Source organism: Ursus americanus, chromosome 27 (assembly GCF_024610735.1).
Source record: "Ursus americanus isolate L20-20 chromosome 27, mUrsAme1.1.p, whole genome shotgun sequence".
Taxonomy (NCBI): Eukaryota; Metazoa; Chordata; class Mammalia; order Carnivora; family Ursidae; genus Ursus; species Ursus americanus.
Window position 1 is genome coordinate 19,970,192 of NC_142153.1, and position 21,654 is coordinate 19,991,845.

General features: G+C 37.3%; 1 protein-coding gene across 1 annotated transcript in view; it reads right to left on the bottom strand.

Moving 5' to 3' along the window:
* Positions 1-21,654, bottom strand: part of ZDHHC2 (zDHHC palmitoyltransferase 2) — a 68,215-nt gene that overhangs the window by 9,158 nt on the left and 37,403 nt on the right. Inside the window, exons 5-10 of the mRNA XM_045779372.2 lie at positions 17,152-17,221; positions 16,370-16,402; positions 10,568-10,688; positions 8,264-8,396; positions 2,873-2,999; positions 2,485-2,577 (exon numbers count right to left, since the gene is read on the bottom strand). Coding sequence (XP_045635328.1) covers positions 2,485-2,577; positions 2,873-2,999; positions 8,264-8,396; positions 10,568-10,688; positions 16,370-16,402; positions 17,152-17,221 — 577 coding nt within the window. The remainder of the gene's footprint in view (positions 1-2,484; positions 2,578-2,872; positions 3,000-8,263; positions 8,397-10,567; positions 10,689-16,369; positions 16,403-17,151; positions 17,222-21,654) is intronic.

Sequence of the window (21,654 nt, forward strand, 5' to 3'; positions counted from 1 at the left end):
ATTCAATAGTACTCACTGAGTACCAATTACATCCATGAATATGGTCTTTGATCGCATGGAAATTTCATTGTAATTGAGGAGGAATAATAGTAAATAGCAAATATATAATAAGTCAGGTGACAGTAAGAGCTATGACAATTGAAAAAGAGAGGTACAGGGAAGTGGAGGAGCAGGTTGCTATTTTACAAAGGGTTTTCAAAGATGGCCTCTATCGTGAAGTTACACCTGAGCTAGAAGTGAGTAAGAGAAGGTCAAAGAGCATTCAGATACCTGGAGAAAAATGGTTAGGAAGAGGAATTGGCAAGTACAAAGGCACTAAATAAGGGACATGCTTGGTATATTTGAGGATCTGCAAGATCTGTGTGTCCGAGAATTGTGAGTGATGGGAAAGTGGCAAGGGGATGACATCACAAAGCTACCGGGGCCAGATTAGACCAGCTAAGGTAAGGACACGCATTCGCTTTAATGCTGGTTAAGATGGGAAGCCAACGGAGGGTTCTGAGCACGAGAGTGACACAATCTGATTCTTAATGGAAAACAGACTGGAGTAGGGCAAAAATGGAATCAGAAAGATCAGTAAGGAAGGCATGGAAATAATCCACGTGAGAAATGAAGGCTCGGACCAGAAAGCAGTCTGAAGGTGGTAAGAAAGTACTTGGAACATTGGTATATTTTGAAGGGGCATGTGAAAGGATTTGCAAATAGAGTAAATGCAAGGTCACTGAAAGAGGAATCTAGGATGACTCCACAGTTCCTGGCCTGAGCACCTGGGAGATTGAGGGTCACTAATATGGACATATGGAAGAATGGAGGAGAATCAGATTTGAGCTTAAGGGGGGAGTGTCAACATCTGGCAATCAAGAGTTCTGCTTTGCACCTGTTCAGCAGGAGATGACTTTTAGACATTTAAGTGGGACTGTTGAGTAGACAGTCAGACATAAAACTCTCGAGTACAGAGGAGTGATCATCACTTGCAATGCCAATTTTATATGGGCTAATCAGGGGAAATTATAGATTTATGTAAAAGATACTTTAGCTGTCAAAATTCAATCCCAAAATTTAAAGGAAAGGGAAGAGAAGCCCACAGTGGTTACAAGATCGCCTTAGGGCAAGAGTGCCAGAACTAGGATTTCTCCCAAAGCCTACGGTACACTTAGTAGAAGGAGAGATACTATCTCACAAACCCAAATCTTCTTGAACTACAAAAACCACTTAAAAGGCAAGAAGCATTATTGAAAACTATTAGTAAACTTTATAAAAGCCTGAAAACATTCTAAATAATCTATTAATATGGGATTTTTCTGCATCAAGATATAAGAAAAACCCCTAACCCTTGAATGGTCAAGCCAAACTCAGAGGGCCCACCTCAGTAAGACTCTGGTGCCTTGAATGTCCCTGTAAATCACATCAGAATGGCCTCCTCATTACCTTGTTGAGTCTGGTCTGTATAAAGCTCACTCCAGGGATGGGGTGGCAAATAGGCTTCATCTCGTGACAATTTAAAATGTTTTGGAATGGCTACCAGGGTCACTGACTCAAGAAGAATTTGAGGGTCATGACGGCCTCCACCAGAGGAAGTACTGTGATCAATACGAAATCCACACGGGATGGGAGGAATGTAGGTACCGGTGTTACATACATGGCATTCCCAGCTAAGAAAATCTCTAAAAGTAAACTAAGAATGATATTATGGTTATGCTCCTGCCATCGGTTTTCATTTAAATACTAGAGGTATGGCCATATTCAAATAAATCTGTCTTCAGCATGTAAAAATTAGTGTTTCAAACTTACAAATTCATACATAGTGTTTAAAAAGTTTAAGTAGTTTTGCCTTTTGTTGGTTAGTATCGAAGTCAGAATCAAATTTCGAGGTCTTCCTCAAGTTCTTGACAAACTGGAACCAGAACAGACTTCAAGCAAGGGCAAAAGTCTCCAGACATGAAGTCTCCAAGACTCCTTTCCTTTCCGCTGAAATGGCTCGGATAATGTTTACAGGTTTTTAACAAGCATTAATAATATGGTTCACTATCAAGCGGGTATCAGATATTCGATTTAATCTCTAAAAGCTTAATCCAGGGAACTTCTTCTATCTCTTTATAACATTACAGTTACCACAGACAGAAAGGACCTGGAGGGTCAGAGGGCAAGTTTACCGTCTGTTCATCTGATCACTAGGGGAGCTAATTTGGACTTAATATTCTCTTCTTCCAAGCACTACCTTTTAAAAATCAATCAACCAAAACGTATGGAGAATTACCACCTGTTTACCCACCACCCAGAGTAACAACAGAGTTTTACAAGTCTAACTGAAGCTCGCTATGTCTCCTTCCCCAACCGTACTTTCCTCTCTCCCTGTTCCAAGTGGGAACAATTAGAGTAAATCATCTTATGTTATTAATTTTTTTCTAAAGAAATATGTAGCCAAAGGACACAGGAGGATAAGATATATTATTTGAAAGTAAAATAGAAAAAATACAGAATTACTTTTTCAGTGATGAATTCAGTCCTGCAGGAGTAGATGCTTGCTCAGGATCTTGATTAACAAGGCAAGTCGGAAAGGAGCAGCCATCACCTAGGCTATAATGAAAATTAAAACTTAAAATTGAGCAGTAAACAAGACAGCCGAGTGAAACTGTCACAACATGATGTTTGCAAGCAGAACACAGTCATACTATGGGCAAAACACGAATATCAGACATTGGCTTCCATACGGCACGTTTAGGGAGGTGATGCGTTAACTGACTTCCGCATCAATATAACAGTGAATCATAAAATAATTCTTTAAAGAACAGGAATTCCTATGCAGGATTATAGTGCTTCTGTTGGATTACTTTCATTGGTTTAAAAACTGAATATTTTCACCACAAAGTACCTTGAAAAAATGGGTAGCAACCAGTACTTCTTTTCATCGCCAAAAACTTGTCGCATGTTTTTACGGAAACCCAAGCTGAATCCATTCTTATCTGTTCCGTGTCGAAATACGGGACTTCTAAACGCCTCTACAAAAGACGGCAGAGCAACCATGTGAGTACAGAACATATCTAGTAACTCCCACAGTTCGAAATGACTGGACTGAATGAGGGAACTCTAAAGAACGAAGACTAGCCTCTTGTGAATACTTATGTTCCTATCAACAGCTCTGCAACACGGGCTGTCTATTCTGTTTTTAAATAATCACAAGATATGATGACATTTATTTTAGTTTTTAAAGAACCCTTTTACTATTACAGCAGCACAGTGCATTGCAAAAAAAATTAGAAAACACGAATAAACAAATAAATTAAAACTTCACGTCTTCTGGACCTTTTTTAGATACATGTGTGGATGGATAGATGAATGGATGGATATAGATATACACAAACCTACACAGTTGTTTTTAACCAGTGAGACTGTGCTTTACATTCATTCTACAAATTCCCTTTTTCAGTCAATAAATTCCATTTTCTAATTTCGTTTAAATTTTATCTCCTCCAATCATACATTTTTTCCAGCTGGCCAAAAATTTACTTTCAAGCTGGCTTGTCTGAAGCAGGATCTGGTGCAGAAGCAAACACTGTGTCTGGTTATACCTGCTCTGCAGATGGAAGTCCAGGTTCAGAGAGGCTGTGGGATGTGTCCAAGACCACACAGCCAATAAATGACAGACTGGAACTTGAACAAGGTGATCAATGTCCCTTCCATTATGCTACAAATGCTTCTTTAAATAATTCTGAGAGGCAAAATCTAAACTTTTATTTGGGGAACATGAACAAACGTAGAAGTATAATGATTTTTGGTCCATCATTTAAAAAGGAAAATTCTAACAGAGTCGTGGTGCTATGAAAAGTGTGACACTTTGCAAGATCCTTAGCATTTGTTACCCAGCATTATGTAGCTTTTAATAAAACATTTTTATAATTATAGGACCATATCATCCAGAGGAAGTCCTTTCAGTGTTACAAGTTAAATCTAGAAGTTCCTAGAAGTCAAACGCTTCTAGAAATAATTCATTTTCTTCTGATGAATTATAATTTAATTATCCAACATACAACCTGAAATGAGATACTTTGTTTAGAAATTACTAGACCAATATGTTCACCTGCACAGTATTTGCTGTAGGAAGACTTCAACTGAATATTAAAAAATAACATTCACTGACTATATACCATAATTAATCTTCACTACTATAATCACGGTGTCTCTCAGTTTGAAGTGTCCTTTGAGATCATAAGGATTTATAAGCCCTGAATGTATTCCCAAACTCCTAATCTTAGTCTAGAATATACTACTTAGCTTAGTCCCTACTTAATTCTCAAACCTCAGTGTATTTTTTGTTCTTTAGCTTTCTATGGTCTAGCCACATAGGTAGTTTTACAAACATTTCTAGCTCTTCTCCTATAGGGCTTTTTTTTTTTTTTTTTATAAACTGGAGTGAAATTCACAGCATATAAAATTAACCATTTTAATGGTGAACAAATCAGTGGCATTTAGTACATTCACAATTCTGTGCAATTAATTACCAAGTTCTAAAATACTTTCATCACCCCAGAAGAAACTTCATAACCATTAAGCGATCTGTCCCTATTCCCCCTGCTTTTCATCCTCTGAAAACCACCAATATGCTTTCTTTTTCTATGCACTGACCTAATCTGGATATTTCACATCAATGAAACTATATGATATGAACCTTTTGAGATCAGTTTCTCACTTACTTAGCATGTTTTTGAGGTTTGTGCATGTTGTAGGGAGCCTCAGTATCTCATTTCTTCTGATGGCTGAATAATATTCCATTGTCTAGAAAATATCACATTTTTTCCATCCATTCATCTTTCACGGACATTTGGATTGTTTCCATCTTTGGGCTATTGTGAAGAGTGCGGCCATGAATGCTGACAGAAGGATCTGGTGGAGTCCCTGCTTTCAGTTATCTGGGATATATATCTCAAAGCGTGCAATTATTGGGTCATATGATAAGTTCATATTTGACTTTTTCGGGAACTGCCACTGTTGTTTACAGTGGATTCACCGTTTTATATTCCTACTAGCAAAGCGTGAAGGCTCTGATTTCTCCATCCTCAGCTACGCATGCTTTCTATTTTGTTGATTTGGGTGCAAAGTGGTACTTATGGTTTTGATTATCCTGCCTTAATGATTAATGATGTTGAGTATGTTATGTGCTTTTTGGCCAAGTTTATATTTTCATTGGAGAAATGTCTATTTAAATGCTTAATCAGGGGTGCCTGGGTGGCTCAGTCGATTGAGTGTCCGACTCATGGTTTTGGCTCCAGTCATGATCTCGGGGTCCTGAGATTGAGCCCAGGTCAGGCTCCACACTCAGTGGGAAGTCTGCTTGACATTCTCTCTCCCTCTCCCTCTGCCCCTCCCCTGCTCTCTCTCTCTCAAATAAATAAAATAAACCTTTAAAATAAATAAATTCCTATTCAAATTCTTTGCCAATTTTTGAATTGAGTTGTCTTTTTCTTGTTGAGTTGTATGATTTCTTTTTATATTCTGAATAGTAAGTGCTTATCAGATAAATGATTTGTAAACATTTTTCTCATTCTGTAGGTTGTTTTTTTACTTTTTTGACAATGTCCTTTGATTTTTAAAATTTTGGTAGAGTCCAATTTATCTATTTTTTTTTGTTTGTTACTCACGCTTTTGGTATTATATCTAAGAATTCATTGCCATACTAAGGTCCTGAGGGTTTATTCCTATGTTTTCTTCTAAGTGTTTTAAAGTTTTAGCACCATTTGTTGAAGACACTATTATCTTCTCCATGGAATGGTCTTGGTACTCTTGTGGAAAATCAACTGGCCAAAGGTATGTGGCTTATTTCTGGATTCCTCATTCTATCACTGTATTCCATTGGTCTATATCTTTATCCTTGTGTCAGTACCACACTGTTTTGATCACTGTAGCTTCGTAATAAGTTTTGAAATCAGGAAGAACTTTATTTTTTGGTGGATACTGTTTTGGCTATTTGGGGCGCCTTGCAATTTCACATGAATCTGAGGATCAGCTTTGCCATTTCTGCAAGGAAGGCCACTGAAATCGTAATCAGGATCACGCTGAATCTGTACATCACTTTGGGTCATATCGCCATCTTCACATTATTAAGTCTTCCAATATATGAACACGGGAAGTCTTACCATTTACCTACGTCTTTAATTTCTTTCAGCCAAGCTTTGTAGTTTTCAGTGTCCTACTGCTGCACTTCCTCAGTTAAATTTATTCCTAGGCATTTTACTATGTTGGATGCTTTTGTAAATGGAATCGTTTCTTTAATTTCCTTTTGGATGGCTCCTAGCTAGCATATGGAAATACAGCTGATTTTTTTGCATATTGGTCTTATGGCATGCAATTTTGCTGATTTTGTTCATTAGCTCTAATAGTTTTTGTTGTTGATTCTTTTTTTTTTTTTAAAGATTATTTATTTGACAGAGAGACAGTCAATGAGAGAGGGAACACAGCAGGGGGAGTGGGAGAGGAAGAAGCAGACTCCTAGCAGAGGAGCCTGATGTGGGGCTTGATCCCAGAATGATGGGATCACGCCCTGAGCCGAAGGCAGACGCTTAACGACTGTACCACCCAGGCACCCCTGTTGTTGATTCTTTAAGGTTATTTATACAGAAGATCATGTCATCTGCAAAGAGATAGTTTTACTTCTTCCTTTCCAAACTGGATGGCTTTATTTATTTTTCTTGACTAATTTTCCAGGCTAGATTTTCTAGTGTCTAAATAGCACTAGTAAAAGTGGCAATCCTTCTTTTGTTCCTGGTCTTAGGGGGAAGATTTTTGTTTTTCACCACTAAGTATGATACTAGCTATAGACTGCTCATAAATGCACTTTATCATTTAAAGCTTGAGGAAGCCCCTTGTGTTGAGGAAATTTGCTAGTGTTCCTAGTTTGTTAAATGTTTTTATCTTAAAAGGGTGTTGAATTTTTTTCTGAACCTTTCTCTGCATCAGTTGAGTTGATCATGTTTTTTCCCCCTTCATTCTACTAATGTGGTTGGTTGACTTTTGTATGTTGAAATATGCTTGCATTCCTGGGATAAGTCCTATTTGGTCACAGTATATAATCTTTTTTATGAGCTGCTAGATTTGGTTTCCCAGTATTTTATTGAGGATTTTTGTATCTATATTCATTAGGGATACTGCTCTACAGCTGTCTTGGATGTCTTTGTTTGGTTTTGGTATTGGAGCAAAGCTGGCCTCACAGAATGAGTTACAAAGAGTTATCCTCTCTTCCAATTTCTGACAGAGTTTGAGAAAAATTTATGTTAAATTTTTTTGGTAGAATTCACCAGTGAAGCCATCTGGTCCTGGGCTTTTCTTTGTTGGGAGGCTTTTGATTACTGATTCAATCTCCTTCCTTGTTACAAGTCTGTTCAGGTTTTTTTCTTTTTCTTTTTTTAAGATTTCTTTATTTCAGTAAGACAGAGAGCAGGAAGGGGGCAGAGGGAGAAGGAGACAAGCAGGTTCCCTGCTCAGGGCTAGATCCCAAGACCTTGAGATCATAAACTGAGCTGAAACCAAGAGTCTGACACTTAACTGACTATGGCCACCTAGGCACCCCATGAACTTCTATTTTTTTAAATTCTCTATTTCTGTTGTCTCCTTTCTAATCTTTATTATTTCCTACCATTTGCTGGCTTCAGAATTACTTTGCTGTTCTTTTTGTACTTCCTTAAGATATAAAGTAATTGATTTGACATATTGCTTCTTTTTTAATGGAATCATTTATAGCTAGGTATACATAGCCAGTTGAGCACTGTCTTAGCTGCATGCCCCCTGTGTAGGGCTTTTGAACATACCGTTTTCTCTACCTGAGATGTTATGGTTCCTACCATGACTGACTTCTTGGTTAAATACTCACTGTTTTGGTGAGCTCTTTTCTGACCAGTATATCTAAGTAGGATCCCTTCCACAGTCCCCAGCCCCTGATTCACACCTCAGCATCTGTTTGTTTCCTAGATAGCACTTTGCATTTTGCAATTGCTTTTATGTTTGGCTATTGATTTTCTGTGCCCCTCACTAGACTATGTTGCCCTTGTTCACCACCGTATATACACAATGCTTTACACACAATGGACAGTCAATAAATATACAGAACAAGTGCATTTGTAGATGTCTAAGTCGCCATCCCACAAAACAGTGTGGGAAATAAAAATGATTTTTACCACATCGGGAAGGGTTGGCATTTAATCATATGGCAACTTTTGATGAGTATCTACTTACATCTTTAAAGTTCTGTTAACTACAATAATTGAATACTCACCTAATGTAGATTTATTTTTGCTGACTAGCCAACAATGATAGCCAAACAGAGAGGACAAGCTGACAGAAAACATAGCTGCAGCAAAGAATAAAAACATAATATGGAACTTGGCTTGAGTATCGGGTAGGCCATTCTATAAAGAAAGGAAGAAAATAAAATGTTTTGTCAAAGGAATCAGTCTTCCCCTACTTTTGTAAGTAAGATTTTTTTTTTTGCTCTACTTTTGAAAAAAAATTTAGATACGAAGAAAGAGACATGGCTTTATGTTAAAACTCTGAGGAAAAATATATGTCATAAGATTAAAAAATGTTTACTATTAATGAATATAGATATAAAAAGATGTTAAAATTTGGGATATTTATTTTGTTTTTCATAACTGAATCACAGAAAAATTATGGTACTATTTGTGTAAACTATAACACTAGGAAGCAAGATAAAAGGAACTATAAAATATAGTTTTTAATTTACTTCCTGAAAATGTTTTGTTAACACTCTACAGCTTAACAAATGTTTAAATAGTTTTATTATCATGCCTGAAAATGAAGGTTAATTGGCACAATTAGTTACTATACTTATTGATGTTTTTTAACATTACTACAAACAACAGCATCAACTACAAGAACACATACAACAGCACGTCACAATAATGCTTCAAGCTATTTTAAATAATAGCATCACAGAAAAGATCAACACTAGTGCAGAACACTGGTCTAAAACAAACCTGACAATATCCAGGTAACAAAACAGGCCATCTCAAAGCAAAACCAGTTTGTCCCTTATTGCACGTACTGTCCAAGGAGACCTGAACCCACTCAAGAACAGCAGGCTTGGGCTATGGACAGTTAGAGAGGCATCAGAGTAGCTAGCAGGTGTCCCCTTCTGATAGAAGGTCATACTACTTCAATATCCTATACTGACTCAGGTCACCAGTCTCACTCATAGCTTCTGACAGCAGAGTCCTCACAGTGAAAACTCGTCATTCCTTCACATATGTATTTATGGTTTGGAACTAAAACCATCCATGGGAATGAGAAGCAGGGAGGTAATATTCTTTCAGACATTCATTAGGGATCATTCTTCATGCTGGACACTGAAGTCTAGCATGTCCATATGTATATTCCTAGTACTTGGCAATGTAACTGGCATATAAAGGCATTCAATAAATCTGTAGTATTCAATGTGGTTCAAATCTGACCTAAATTATCTAGGAATTTAGAAAGTTCTTACCATAATAAAGGATAATTTAATGAAAACAATAAAGCAATCCTGGCCTGGGATAACTGTTTTGTTTTGTTTTTACCATTGTTTGGGGTCCACAAGGAGTATCTTTGGATATTTATAATACTTGATTTTAATTTTGTTTTGCTTACATTTAAAATATATAGCACAGAAAACAAATGAACTACTTAAAGCCTAATCAAGCAATACTTAATGAAAACTCAGGATATTATAGACATAATAGTTTTAAAAAACAGTCCTTATACACATAAAAAAAACCACTTCCATTTTTAAAGTGAAAAGAAAACTTTGAATATAGTCAGTTCTCATTATTCACAGTGGTCATGTTCTACAAAGGTGTCATGAACAGTGAATCTGTAAATATGGAACCACTGCCCCAGGGAAAATACAGGGTTAGGTTCCTATGAGCCTCTGGTCACAATATTCTCATCAACTGATCAATACATAACCCTGTTCTATGTGTGTTTCTGCTTAAAAACACCGTATTGACATCTTATTTAATATAATTGTTGATTCATTACTTAGAGCCGACAGCAGTGTGACTCATGCCTGCAGGAAGCTTACCTAACACATGTATTTTCTCCATAAGGTATATTAACAGTGTTCTTTTGCTTAGAAACACCAGACTTCAGTGCTATGCATGAAGACCATTTTAGGTATAAAAATCACCAACAAAAAGTACAAAAAATGAAAAAATGTGACACTAAACAGACTGAAAAGCATACTTGTTTACCGTATGAGAGACCAAGAAGAATAAACAAGAAGGCAGTATGTTGTGGCCTTGTCTGATCTCAGCTGGGAATGTGCACAGGGGGCGGGTCAAATTTTTCCCACACTGTGCATGTCTGCAAAGGACCACAAAAGCTCTGTTGAGTACTGATTTGGGGATTACAAATAAATTTCAGCAAGTAAGAGAATCCACAAACAGAGAATCTGTGAACAGTGAGGACTGACTTTATATAAGTGAGCTCTGGTCTATAAAGTTAGCATCTGAAATAACTCAATTACTGAAAATCTATTATATATTTTTGTATGCCAGAAAAAATCACCAAGGTATTGACTTACTGTCCAAAATTTGATAAAATACTGTAAATCCGTAGCGGCAATAAAAAGGCAGTACAGCAGAGAATAAGCCAAGAAAAGGAGGAAAAATTTATAATTTGAAAATCCAACACAATTGTTCACCCTGTTAACAAAACAAAAACAACATTTTCAGTGAGTCGTACACTTCCAACCTACGTCTGCATATGCTCATCTGTAACGTAGTATTTGGTTTCCTATCATTTAAAATTTATTGGCATTTCTTTAAGCAAGACTCATAACATTTCTTTACACATACAAATATTTTTTAAAAATCTATTTCACTAAAAAAGGAATTTGTGTTTAGATTTTTAAATTTGATACTTGATACTGTTTTAATCAATCATGAACCATATAACTATATTTCATGTCCAATTATGCAAATAAGCATACGCCTAAAAACACAGAGCTGGTGAGAAACCTAAAGAAGTCAGGCAGATAAGAGGAATTTACTAAGTTCTTCATTACCTTTGGCTATGACTTCTAACTATGATTATGTAATTTAGAATCTTTCAGATTTTCCCGAATTAGATGAAATCTCTTTGCAAACTACTTGCACACCATCAGCATACCACTGAAGCAAGCGGATGATCCAGGGGAGGTTTAAGAAAAGAAATAGGATTGAGAGCCAGACAGCCAGGGTCATAAGGTGCATCTTATACTCAATAATCATGTGTCCTTGACCAAGTGAAATAGTCTAGGAACTTCATTTGCCTTATCTGCAAAATAAACACTGCAGAGAGCTGGCTCTATATCCTTTGGTTCTAAACAGGAAGACTTGTAATTCTCAGTGCTCACTCTAAATTTACTATATTTTGGGGAGGAGGAGTAAGAATTCAAACTATTATGTCAAAAAGCATAAATACAAATACAACATACTTTAGAGTCACACTTTTCTATCAAAAGTTTTTTATCTTCCTTTGGATAAAGACAAGGGAATTCCAGGCTGATCTTGTACACACAACACAACACCTACGTGGAAATGGCGGGTGTCTTCACCCGCTGAGGTAACTGTGGTAACTGGTATAATAAACTTACCGCATAGAACATATACACATACTGTCTCCTCTCCTCAAAGGTCTTTGTCTTACTCTAATGTTAGCAAGGTAATCTCACTGTCTATTGACTTTGTTAGCAAACTGAGACATTTTTCTTTCTAGATTTTTAAAGTGAAACAACGTACACATGAAAAATGTTTACTCAGCTATGCAAGTTAAATAAGCTCCAGAAGTCAGCTGTGCCCAGAGCTGTTAATACCGTGCTGCGCACTTAAACATTTGAGAAGAGAGTAAGTGCCATGTAAGTGTGCCTACAATAAAAAATTTTTCTTTTTTTTTTTTTTAAAGATTTTTATTTATTTATTCGACAGAGATAGAGACAGCCAGTGAGAGAGGGAACACAAGCAGGGGTAGTGGGAGAGGAAGAAGCAGGCTCCTAGCGGAGGAGCCTGATGTGGGGCTCGATCCCAGAACGCCGGGATCACGCCCTGAGCCGAAGGCAGACGCTTAACGACTCTGCCACCCAGGCGCCCCAATAAAAAAATTTTCAATTAAAAAAACTAAAAAGGTAAACATTTATCTGACTTACGAATAAACTGAACATTTTGGGGGAAAAGGACAGAAAACTGCTTATATCATCTACCTCAAAAACACATATTGTAAAGGGACCAGGATTAGATTCAGTAACTTTGGAACATAAGGGCATTTTATATAGCAAATAAGCTCATAAAGAAGGCGAAGACTGTAGGTGCACATGATATGAAAACAGTGACGGTTCTGGTGTGAGTGCAAACCAATTACTAAGGTTGCCCTCTACGACATCTGAATGAAATAACGGCAAGAAATAATACTGCGGAGTTCCAAATAAGCCTAGTCTAATTGCATTCTGTCTCCAAAGGATACAGGATATTCCCTTCGCTTCCTTGTGTTGGTTCCCAGAGGAGAGAATGCATAGACAGAGCTGGGAGCCATAATACTTTGGACAATCGGGGTGAAGATAATGACTCCTTTGTGGACTGGGGGAAAATAAGGGATGAAAAAGATAGTTTCTCTTCCTATAGGAATGTAAGAAGGCAGCTTTTGTATTAAATGATACACAGCATTTTTATAAATAGTAAAATGATTTTGATTATAGATTTTGTAACATCTAATTTAACGTACTTTAACTTCTATTTAGGAGCATGGTGTCATGTAACCTTATCTGTCACTTAGGAAACAGATGAGAAAGTCAGTAAATAAAAACCAAGTATCTTAGAGTTTGATATGTACTTTTACACTTGAGGAAATAATAGTAATAAAATGTCTCTTCATAATAGATAGTGAAATGTTTTAACTCCCTACTGCTTTGTAGACTCAATTTGAAAAGGACAAGATGTATTTTGAGTCTGAATGATTTTATATGGGGAAAAAAAACATGCTCAAGGTAAATATCCCTTATATGCTCTTTAAAATTCAGTGTAAATAGGGGCACCTGGGTGGCTCAGTGGGTTGGGTGTCTGCCTTTGGTTCGGGTCATGGTCCCAGGGTCCTGGGATCCAGCCCTGCATAGAGCTTCCTGCTCTAAGGCTCCCTGCTCACCGCGAAGCCTGCTTCTCCCTCTCCCTCTTCCGCTTCTCCCTTCATGCTCTCTCTTGCTCTTGCTCTCAAATAAATAGATGAAATCTTTTTTAAAAAATTAAAAAAAATAAAATTCAGTGCAAACAGCAATTGGCCCTGTTTTAGGGCAATTCCCTTCTGATTCTAAATGGGAAAAAGAACACAATATAGAAAAAAAAAAAAAAAAAGGAAAGACTGTGGCCTTTGGAGTCCAAAAAACATGCCATGTGACTTTAAGCCCACTCTTTAACTTTTCTGAGCTCCACTTCCCCTCCTCTTTAAAATGGGACAGATAATTTCTATTTCTGTCACTGTTGTAAGAATTACAGATTTTCCATATATATATATAGTCTCTAGCACATGACAGGCACTCAATATGAAGCTAAATTTATTGAATTTAATTACTGTTACCTAATCTTTGGCAAGGATGTCAAAACATATCATTAATATAATGAATGAATAAATGAAAATTTTATATTAAAAGGAAAACTCATTGATGGGAAACCCAATAAAGCAAATACTACAGGATTTCTATCTCAGTCAAACATAAGTGCGAGGTTGATACCCTGCGCCCTGATGGGTAATCTTAAGCGGCCTTAGCAGATATGCTGGAGTCACTGACGACAAGGAAGCATAGTTTTCTGCTTTTTCAATGCTTAAAGCTGACAGATACTGAACTTCAAAATTGTATACAAGACCTGCATAATAAGGTTGCCCCACAGTTTGGGAACATCCTGAAGATCTTCTAATAAATGACTGTTATAGTGACATAATGGCTATAAAAAAAGATTACTTATATCTTGATATGGAAAATTTTCCGGTATATAGTAAGTGAAGAGAAAAAAAAAAAGGCACAGACTCAGTCCACGTAGAACCACTTGTGTTAAAAGATGCGTACAATGTTTTTGTGTGTGTAAAAAAAATGGAACACACACACATACACATTTGCATCTGAAAGGTACATGTGACATGGAGCAACGTGTTTCCGGTGAGGAAGAGAAGCAGCGGGGGAGGGGAGACTAGGAAGAACACTTGCACTTTTTTTATTTTTGAATTTAGAATCATGAGTCTGTATTACCTATAAATTTTTTAATTTAAAATTTGAACTTGAAATTTCAAATACATAAATAAAATGGCTGCTCCATTCGGCTGGCACCAGGTGAATATGGGGCTCTTGGCACCAAACCCTTCCCAAATCTGCCTGGCTTACTGCTACAAGGGCGTGCTCGGAGTGAAGACAGTGGCGATGAGCACAGCTGAAGCAGGTGACGCCCCAGGGCAGGGAAGCAATGACATAGAAGTTCAAAGGTCCTGCAGTCAATTAATTCAACAATTCCACATTGCCATAAAGAGCAAGCATGATAACCGGGAGTCTATGGGTATGCAATCTGCACCCGTTTATAAAACTTCTAGAGCCTTACATCTGTTCCCCTTCACTGATTCAAAATGATCTGTCAAAATTTGAAAGATTGTCAAATTATGCTACAAGTCTCTTATAAAGGCAAATTAATGGCAGGTTTAGAAAGATTGCTATCATAGTAAATTATTATTTCCTATTTGTGTGCTTTAGTGAGGATAGCAAGGGCACGTCACGTTTTATAGGTGTGTAAAGCTTGGGATTAATACTGGTTGTTTCCACCTCTCCATTCCTTATCATCACCATCTCCTATTACTTTAAGTCAGAAAAATCAAAGTCAACGCTAAGTCCCTGACTTCTTTCCCACTCTGCTAAATTACACTGAGAATACACAGCTATTCAGAAAAGAAGGGTGTCTTTGTATGTGTTCCTCTGACAGCAGACCCTTGAGACAAGAACTCGGATACAGTTTATTTGAAACGAGGACAGAAAAGCCCATAAAGCATGTGTTGTTGGCCAGGCCCTCACTGGTGCAGGGTGGCCTCTGGAAGCATTCATGCCCTGGTGCTTCTGGACTGCCCGGCTTATCAGCTGACCCAGCCTCCCCAAGTGGCACAGAGAGCCCTGAGGCAGAGAAGGAAAGAAATAGTGGTGCCTGAGGCAGGGAGCTGCCAGGGGCACGGAACTGTCCGTGGCAGGTGCAGTGAACGCGCAGGTGGACAGCGCAGATATGGGTGAGGCACTGACTCATGAGCTACCCGAGGGATCAACAGAGGAATGTAGGGAGGATTAAGAAAACTTGTAATAGAAGATATTGGGGGGGGGGAACTACTTGAGAGAGAGAACAGAATGATTGAAAGCACAAGGAAAGCAAAAGAATGGCTACAAATGAATATTAATACCAAGTGAGGCTATTCCCTGAGATCTTTCTTTGAGGAGAACATTACTCTCATAGGAGCTAACTGGCCTTTACAACGGAAAGAAGAAAATCTAGCTGGAGAAAAGGAAGAAGTATCTAGAGAGAGAGAATATGGTAAAGCCAACATTCCCCTATTATTTCATGCAGCTAAGATAATTTTTCCCTATCTTTCCACCTACACCCAGCATACGTTTGTGAGCATGTCTGCCTTTCCCTAGGGCCACCCCTAAAAGACGGCAAGGCTGGTAAAGTAATCACGCCTAGCGTCCAAATCCAACCTGGCTGGCAACCTGAGTGTCGCATCACTGATATGTGCACATGGACAAGAAAAATTACAGGGAGAGGTAGAAAAATCAACCTTCATTAGTTAATTAGAGCTTTCAAATCATCCTCTGTTAAGGTGCCTGATCTAAAGTTATTTTTTAAAATATTAATGAGTTCCAAGTGGAAACCCTTGTTTAAACACGTATGTATTTGTGTATTTGCTATTCTACTCCTCAATGTCAAGTTTTATTTAAAATAAATTGTTAAAGCTTGAGATGAATTAACTCATTATTCAAAACTTCCAGTGAGGTACTGTGTATAATTTATGAATACATTTTGGTGTAATTTCTGGGAAGTGTTTCAGAATCCCTGTGTTTATGCATGTGCATACAAAGAAAACCATTTGTTCTAAGCAAATATGACAAACTAACTTCTATGTTGTTAGTCGACCGGTTTTAAAATTATTCCATGGAAATTCTCCCGAATAAAATCTCTTTTGAGCGAATTCAACAAATACTAGAAACTAAATCTGAAAGTACCTCCTGGGTCAGCTAAGGCAAGATTTCATTTATAAAAAGATTTAAACAGATAAATGATTCAATGTATTAAGTTCTAAGGGACAGAAACATGTTTAAGTAAAGAGCCATACTCACCATGGGCAATGATGATCCATCTTCAAAATACATCTAAAAAAATAATAAACACACACACACATACACAAAACTTAACACCTCATAAAATTTTAATCCCATTAAGTACAAAAAGGAAATATAAAAGTTATTTAGAAAGAGTTGTGGCAAGTAAAATATTGCAAAATTACTTATCTAAAAATTAAATAAATGATGGTAAAAGTCCTCATCTTAAATAAACACTATAGCCAATCAGTTTTGATATGTAACTACAGAATTTTCAAAATATATATACTTTAAAATACAAATCAAAAAACTCACTTCCTAAAAACAATTCAATTTGTTAATATACAATTACCTCATGTTAAACAAAGTGCAAAATGTCAACAGATTTACAAAGTCTGGATAAAACTTTACCTTAAATACCCATCTTTAAGCTAAGCAGCACAGTCCTTGTGGTACATTAAGTATCTAACAATATCTGATTATCGTGAAGTCAAAGGAGCTATCTTTATAAAGGTGAAGAAAAAGTCACAGAATTATTCGGTCAACAGAACTAGCCAAGTCTCAGCTGCCAAAATTCATGCACTTCCTCACATCAGTGTGAATCTGGGGGAAAAGGGACAATTAGGTGACTGTGGCCCTAAGCCACACTCGTATGAATGCAAGGGACTGTCCAGTTAAAGGTCTCAGAAGCACGATTAAGGAAAAAAAAGGAAATGATCTGGAAAACAGTGAGGAAAGAAACAATATCAATTAAAAAGACCACCAGCATGTAGAGATTTAGAAGTAAAAGGTTTTCTTACTTATCACAGACGGAGCAGTGATGGCAGCGGTCTGGTTTTATGAGTTGGCATCTGTCACAATATCGGATTGCTAGGGACAAAAAGCTCCACTTAGTCTTAGACTTAACACTGAATTGAATATACAATTAAAAGGCTTTTATCAGCTATCCAAATTTAACTTCTAAAAAAGCAAAGTGAATTTGAATTTGGTAAAAATGAGATATTCAACTGTGTAAATACAAAAATAGAATGACGCCTACAGCCTCAGTTTTCTTCCTTCCTTTTTCTCCCTTTCTTGCCTTTCTTTCTTCTCCTTCCTTCCCTCCCTCCTTTCTTTCTTTTCTTTTTCCTTTTCTTTTCTTTCTCTCTTTTAAAGTAATCTCTACACCCAACATGGGGCTCGAACTCATGACCCTGAGATCAAGATTCGCTCACTCCTCTGACTGAGCCAGCCGGGTGCCCCCCAGCCTCAGTTTTCTAACGAGGTTTCTCAAGAACAGAGAGTCTTTGGGGGGAATGTTTTCTAAGGCATTCCTACTTGTCAGTAATGATAGCAAGGCTCATAAAGGGTGCAAATATGTCCATTTCTATCAAAGTAAACCCAATGTCTCCCTCAAGTAAATTAACTTCTTTCCTGTACCCTACCAGGATAAGTACCTGAAGAAACAACCACATTTTAGAAGTTTTATGAGAAATACATTTTAGAAATTTGTGAATAAACTCTATTAGTTGTTTAAATTGGGAAAGAGCTCACATGTTCTCTGTCGGGTAAGACACAAGATTAGAAGTGAGTATTATACTAGAAGTACTTCCAATACTGAATTTTTAAAAAAATTTTTTACTATGTTATGTTAGTCACCATACAGTACATCCTTAATTTTTGATGTAGTGTTCCATGATTCATTGTTTGTGTATAACACCCAGTGCTCAATGCAATATGTGCCCTCCTTAATACTGAATTGTAATGCTTGTAATGAAAATCCTGATCCTTTCTTCTCTAATATAGATATCAAAGACAATTATGGATGTCTAATTTGGAGATGGTATTTCAGTACACAGACATCTTACAAGATGCAAGCAGTCTATCAAAATTACAGGAGAACAATTATTAAGTGGGTCACAGGATCAGTAAAAGCCCAAATAGTGAATTTAAAATTTGGAAAAAGTACTTGCAACAAGTAATTACCACTGTTATATTAGCTAATAGTATGATCTCTGAAAAAAGCACCAGTTGCTTAATCCTAAGATTAGGATGAGCTTTTTTCAGACAAGACCTATATGGAATTGTTTTCAATATTAAAATAAGTTCTCAATCATCCCCCTTACAACTCTCCTTTTTCGGGACCTACAGAGATTAATGGCTTGGCGGGCTCATCTCCTGAAGGAAGAAGTCTTGCAGCTACATTCCAGAGAAAGCTACACAGTACCACTGGCTCACGAAGAGTATTAAAGTGTAAGGCAGTATTATCCAGAAGAAATATAATGTGAGCCACCGGTGTACTTTTACATTCTCTAGGAGCTATATTAAAATAAATAAAAAGCAACAGGGAAATTAATTTTAAGAAAATGTAATATTTGACCTAATATATCAAAAATATTATTTTGACATATAATTAATACACAAATGTTAATCACATATTTTACATTTTTTCATGCCAAGCCTTTGAAAACTATTATATATTTTTTACACTTATAGTTGCACTTTAAGTGGTGAGTTTGGTGGGCAACGCTAGATTCTCTCCAGATGGTGATTATCTGTACTTCAAAGCAGCACACTAGGAAAAAACCAACAAACAACAAAACAAAACAAAACAAAACAAAACTTCTCATATCAAAGTGGGTAATAACTCACAGTAAATCAAAACAGTGTAGAAATAAGTTTTTTGTTTATAGTCTTTCATAAACAGAAATTTAGTCTCTTAGTGAAAAACAAACCACAAACCCATTTACAATTGCACCAAAAATAATAAGATACCTAGAAACAAACCTAACCAAAGAGGTGAAAGATCAGTATTCTGAAAACTATAAAAAAATGCTGAAAGAAACTGATGACATGAAGAAATGGAGAAATATTCCATGCTCATGGATCGGAAGAATTAACATAGTTAAAATGTCCATGCTACCCAGAGCAATCTACACTTTCAATGCTATCCCGATCAAAATATCAATGACATTTTTCAAAGAACTGGAACAAACAGCCCTTAAATTTGTGTGGAACCAGAAAAGGCCACGAATCGCCAAGGAAGTGTTGAAAAGGAAAAACAAAGCTGGGGGCATCACAATGCCGGACTTCGAGCTGTACTACAAAGCTGTGATCACAAAGACAGCATGGTACTGGCACAAAACAGACACATAGACCAATGGAACAGAATAGAGAGCCCAGAAATGGACCCTCGGCTCTTTGGGTAGCTATCTTTGATAAAGCAGGAAAAAACAACCAGTGGAAAAAAGACAGTCTCTTCAATGAAGGGTGCTGGGAAAATGGGACAGCTACATGCAAAAGAATGAAACTTGACCACTCTCTCACACCATACACAAGGATAAACTCCAAATGGATGAAAGACCTCGATGTGACACAGGAATCCATCAAAGTCCTAGAGGAGAGCATAGGCAGTAACCTCTACGATATCGGCCACAGCAACCTTTTTCATGACACATCTCCAAAGGCAAGAGAAACAAAAGAAAAAATGAACTTGTGGGACTTCATCAAGATAAAAAGCTTCTGCACAGCCAAGGAAACAGTCAAAAAAAACTAAGAGGCAGCCCGCGGAATGGGAGAATATATTTGCAAATGGCACTACAGATAAAAGACTGGTATCGAAGATCTACAAAGAACTTCTCAAACTCAATATGCGAGAAACAAATAAACAAATCATAAAATGGGCAGAAGATATGAACAGATGCTTTTCCAATGAAGACATACAAATGGCTAACAGACACATGAAAAAATGTTCAAAATCATTAGCCATCAGGGAAATTCAAATCAAAACCACACTAAGATACCACCTTATGCCAGTTAGAATGGCAAAAATTGACAAGGCAAGAAACAACAATCGTTGGAGAGGATGTGGAGAAAGGGGATCCCTCCTACATTGTTGGTGGGAATGCACGTTGGTACAGCCACTCTGGAAAACAGCATGGAGGTCCCTTAAAAAGTTAAAAATTGAGCTACCCTATGATCCAGCTATTGCACGACTGGGTATCTACCCCAAAGATACAGACGTAGTGAAGAGAAGGGCCATATGCACCCCAATGTTCATGGCGGCATTGTCCACAATAGCTAAACCGTGGAAGGAGCCGAGATGCCCTTCAACAGATGACTGGATTAAGAAGTTGTGGTCCATATATACAATGGAATATTACTCAGCTATCAAAAAAGAACGATTTCTCAACATTTGCTGCAACATGGATGGCACTGGAGGAGATAATGCTGAATGAAGTGAGTCAAGCAGAGAAAGACAATTATCGTGTGGTTTCTCTCATCTATGGAACATAAGAACTAGGAAGATTGGTAGGAGAAGAAAGGGATAAAGAAAGGGGGGTAATCAGAAGGGGGAATGAAGCATGGGAGACTGTGGACTCTGCGAGGCAGACTGAGGGCTTCGGGGGGGAGGGTGGTGGGGGAATGGGATAGACTGGTGATGGGTAGTGAGGAGGGCACGTATTGCATGGTGCACTGGGTGTTGTACGCAACTGATGAATCATCGAACTTTACATCAAAAACCAGGGATGTACTGTATGGTGACTAACATAATATAATAAAAAGAATATGATTAATAAAAAAAAAGAAAAAAAGAGGAAAAAAAGACCTAAATATAAGACAGGAAACCATAAAAACCCTGGAAGAGATCACAGGCAGTAATTTGTCTGACATGGGCCATAGCAGCTTTTTCTAGATAGGTCCCCTGAGGCAAGGGAAACAAAAGCAAAAATAAATTATTGGGACCACATCAAAATAAAAGCTTCTGCATGGTGAAAGAAACAATCAACAAAGCTAAAGGGTAACCTAGAGAATGGAAGAAGATATTTGCAAATGATATATCTGATAAAGGTTAGTATCCAAAATATATAAAGAACTTACACAAATCAACACCCAAAAACAAATAATCCAATTAAAAATGGGCAAAAGACATGAACAGACGTTTTTCCAAATAAGACACGCAGATGGCCAACAGACTCATGAAAAGATGCTCATCATCATCATCAGGGAAATACAAATCTAAACTATAATGAGATACCACCTCATACCTGTCAGAATGGCTAAAATCAGTAACACAAGAAACAGCAGGTGTTGGTGAGGATGTGGAGAGAGGGGAACTCTTGTGCACTGTGGGTGGGAATGCAAACTGGTGCAGCCACTGTGGAAAACAGTATGGAGGATCCTCAAAAAGTTAAAAATAGAACTACTCTACCATCCAGCAATCGCACTACTGGATTTATACCCAAAAAATAAAAAACCACTAATTCAAAGGAATACATGCACCCCTATGTTTAGAGCAGCATTATTCACAATAGCAAAGATAC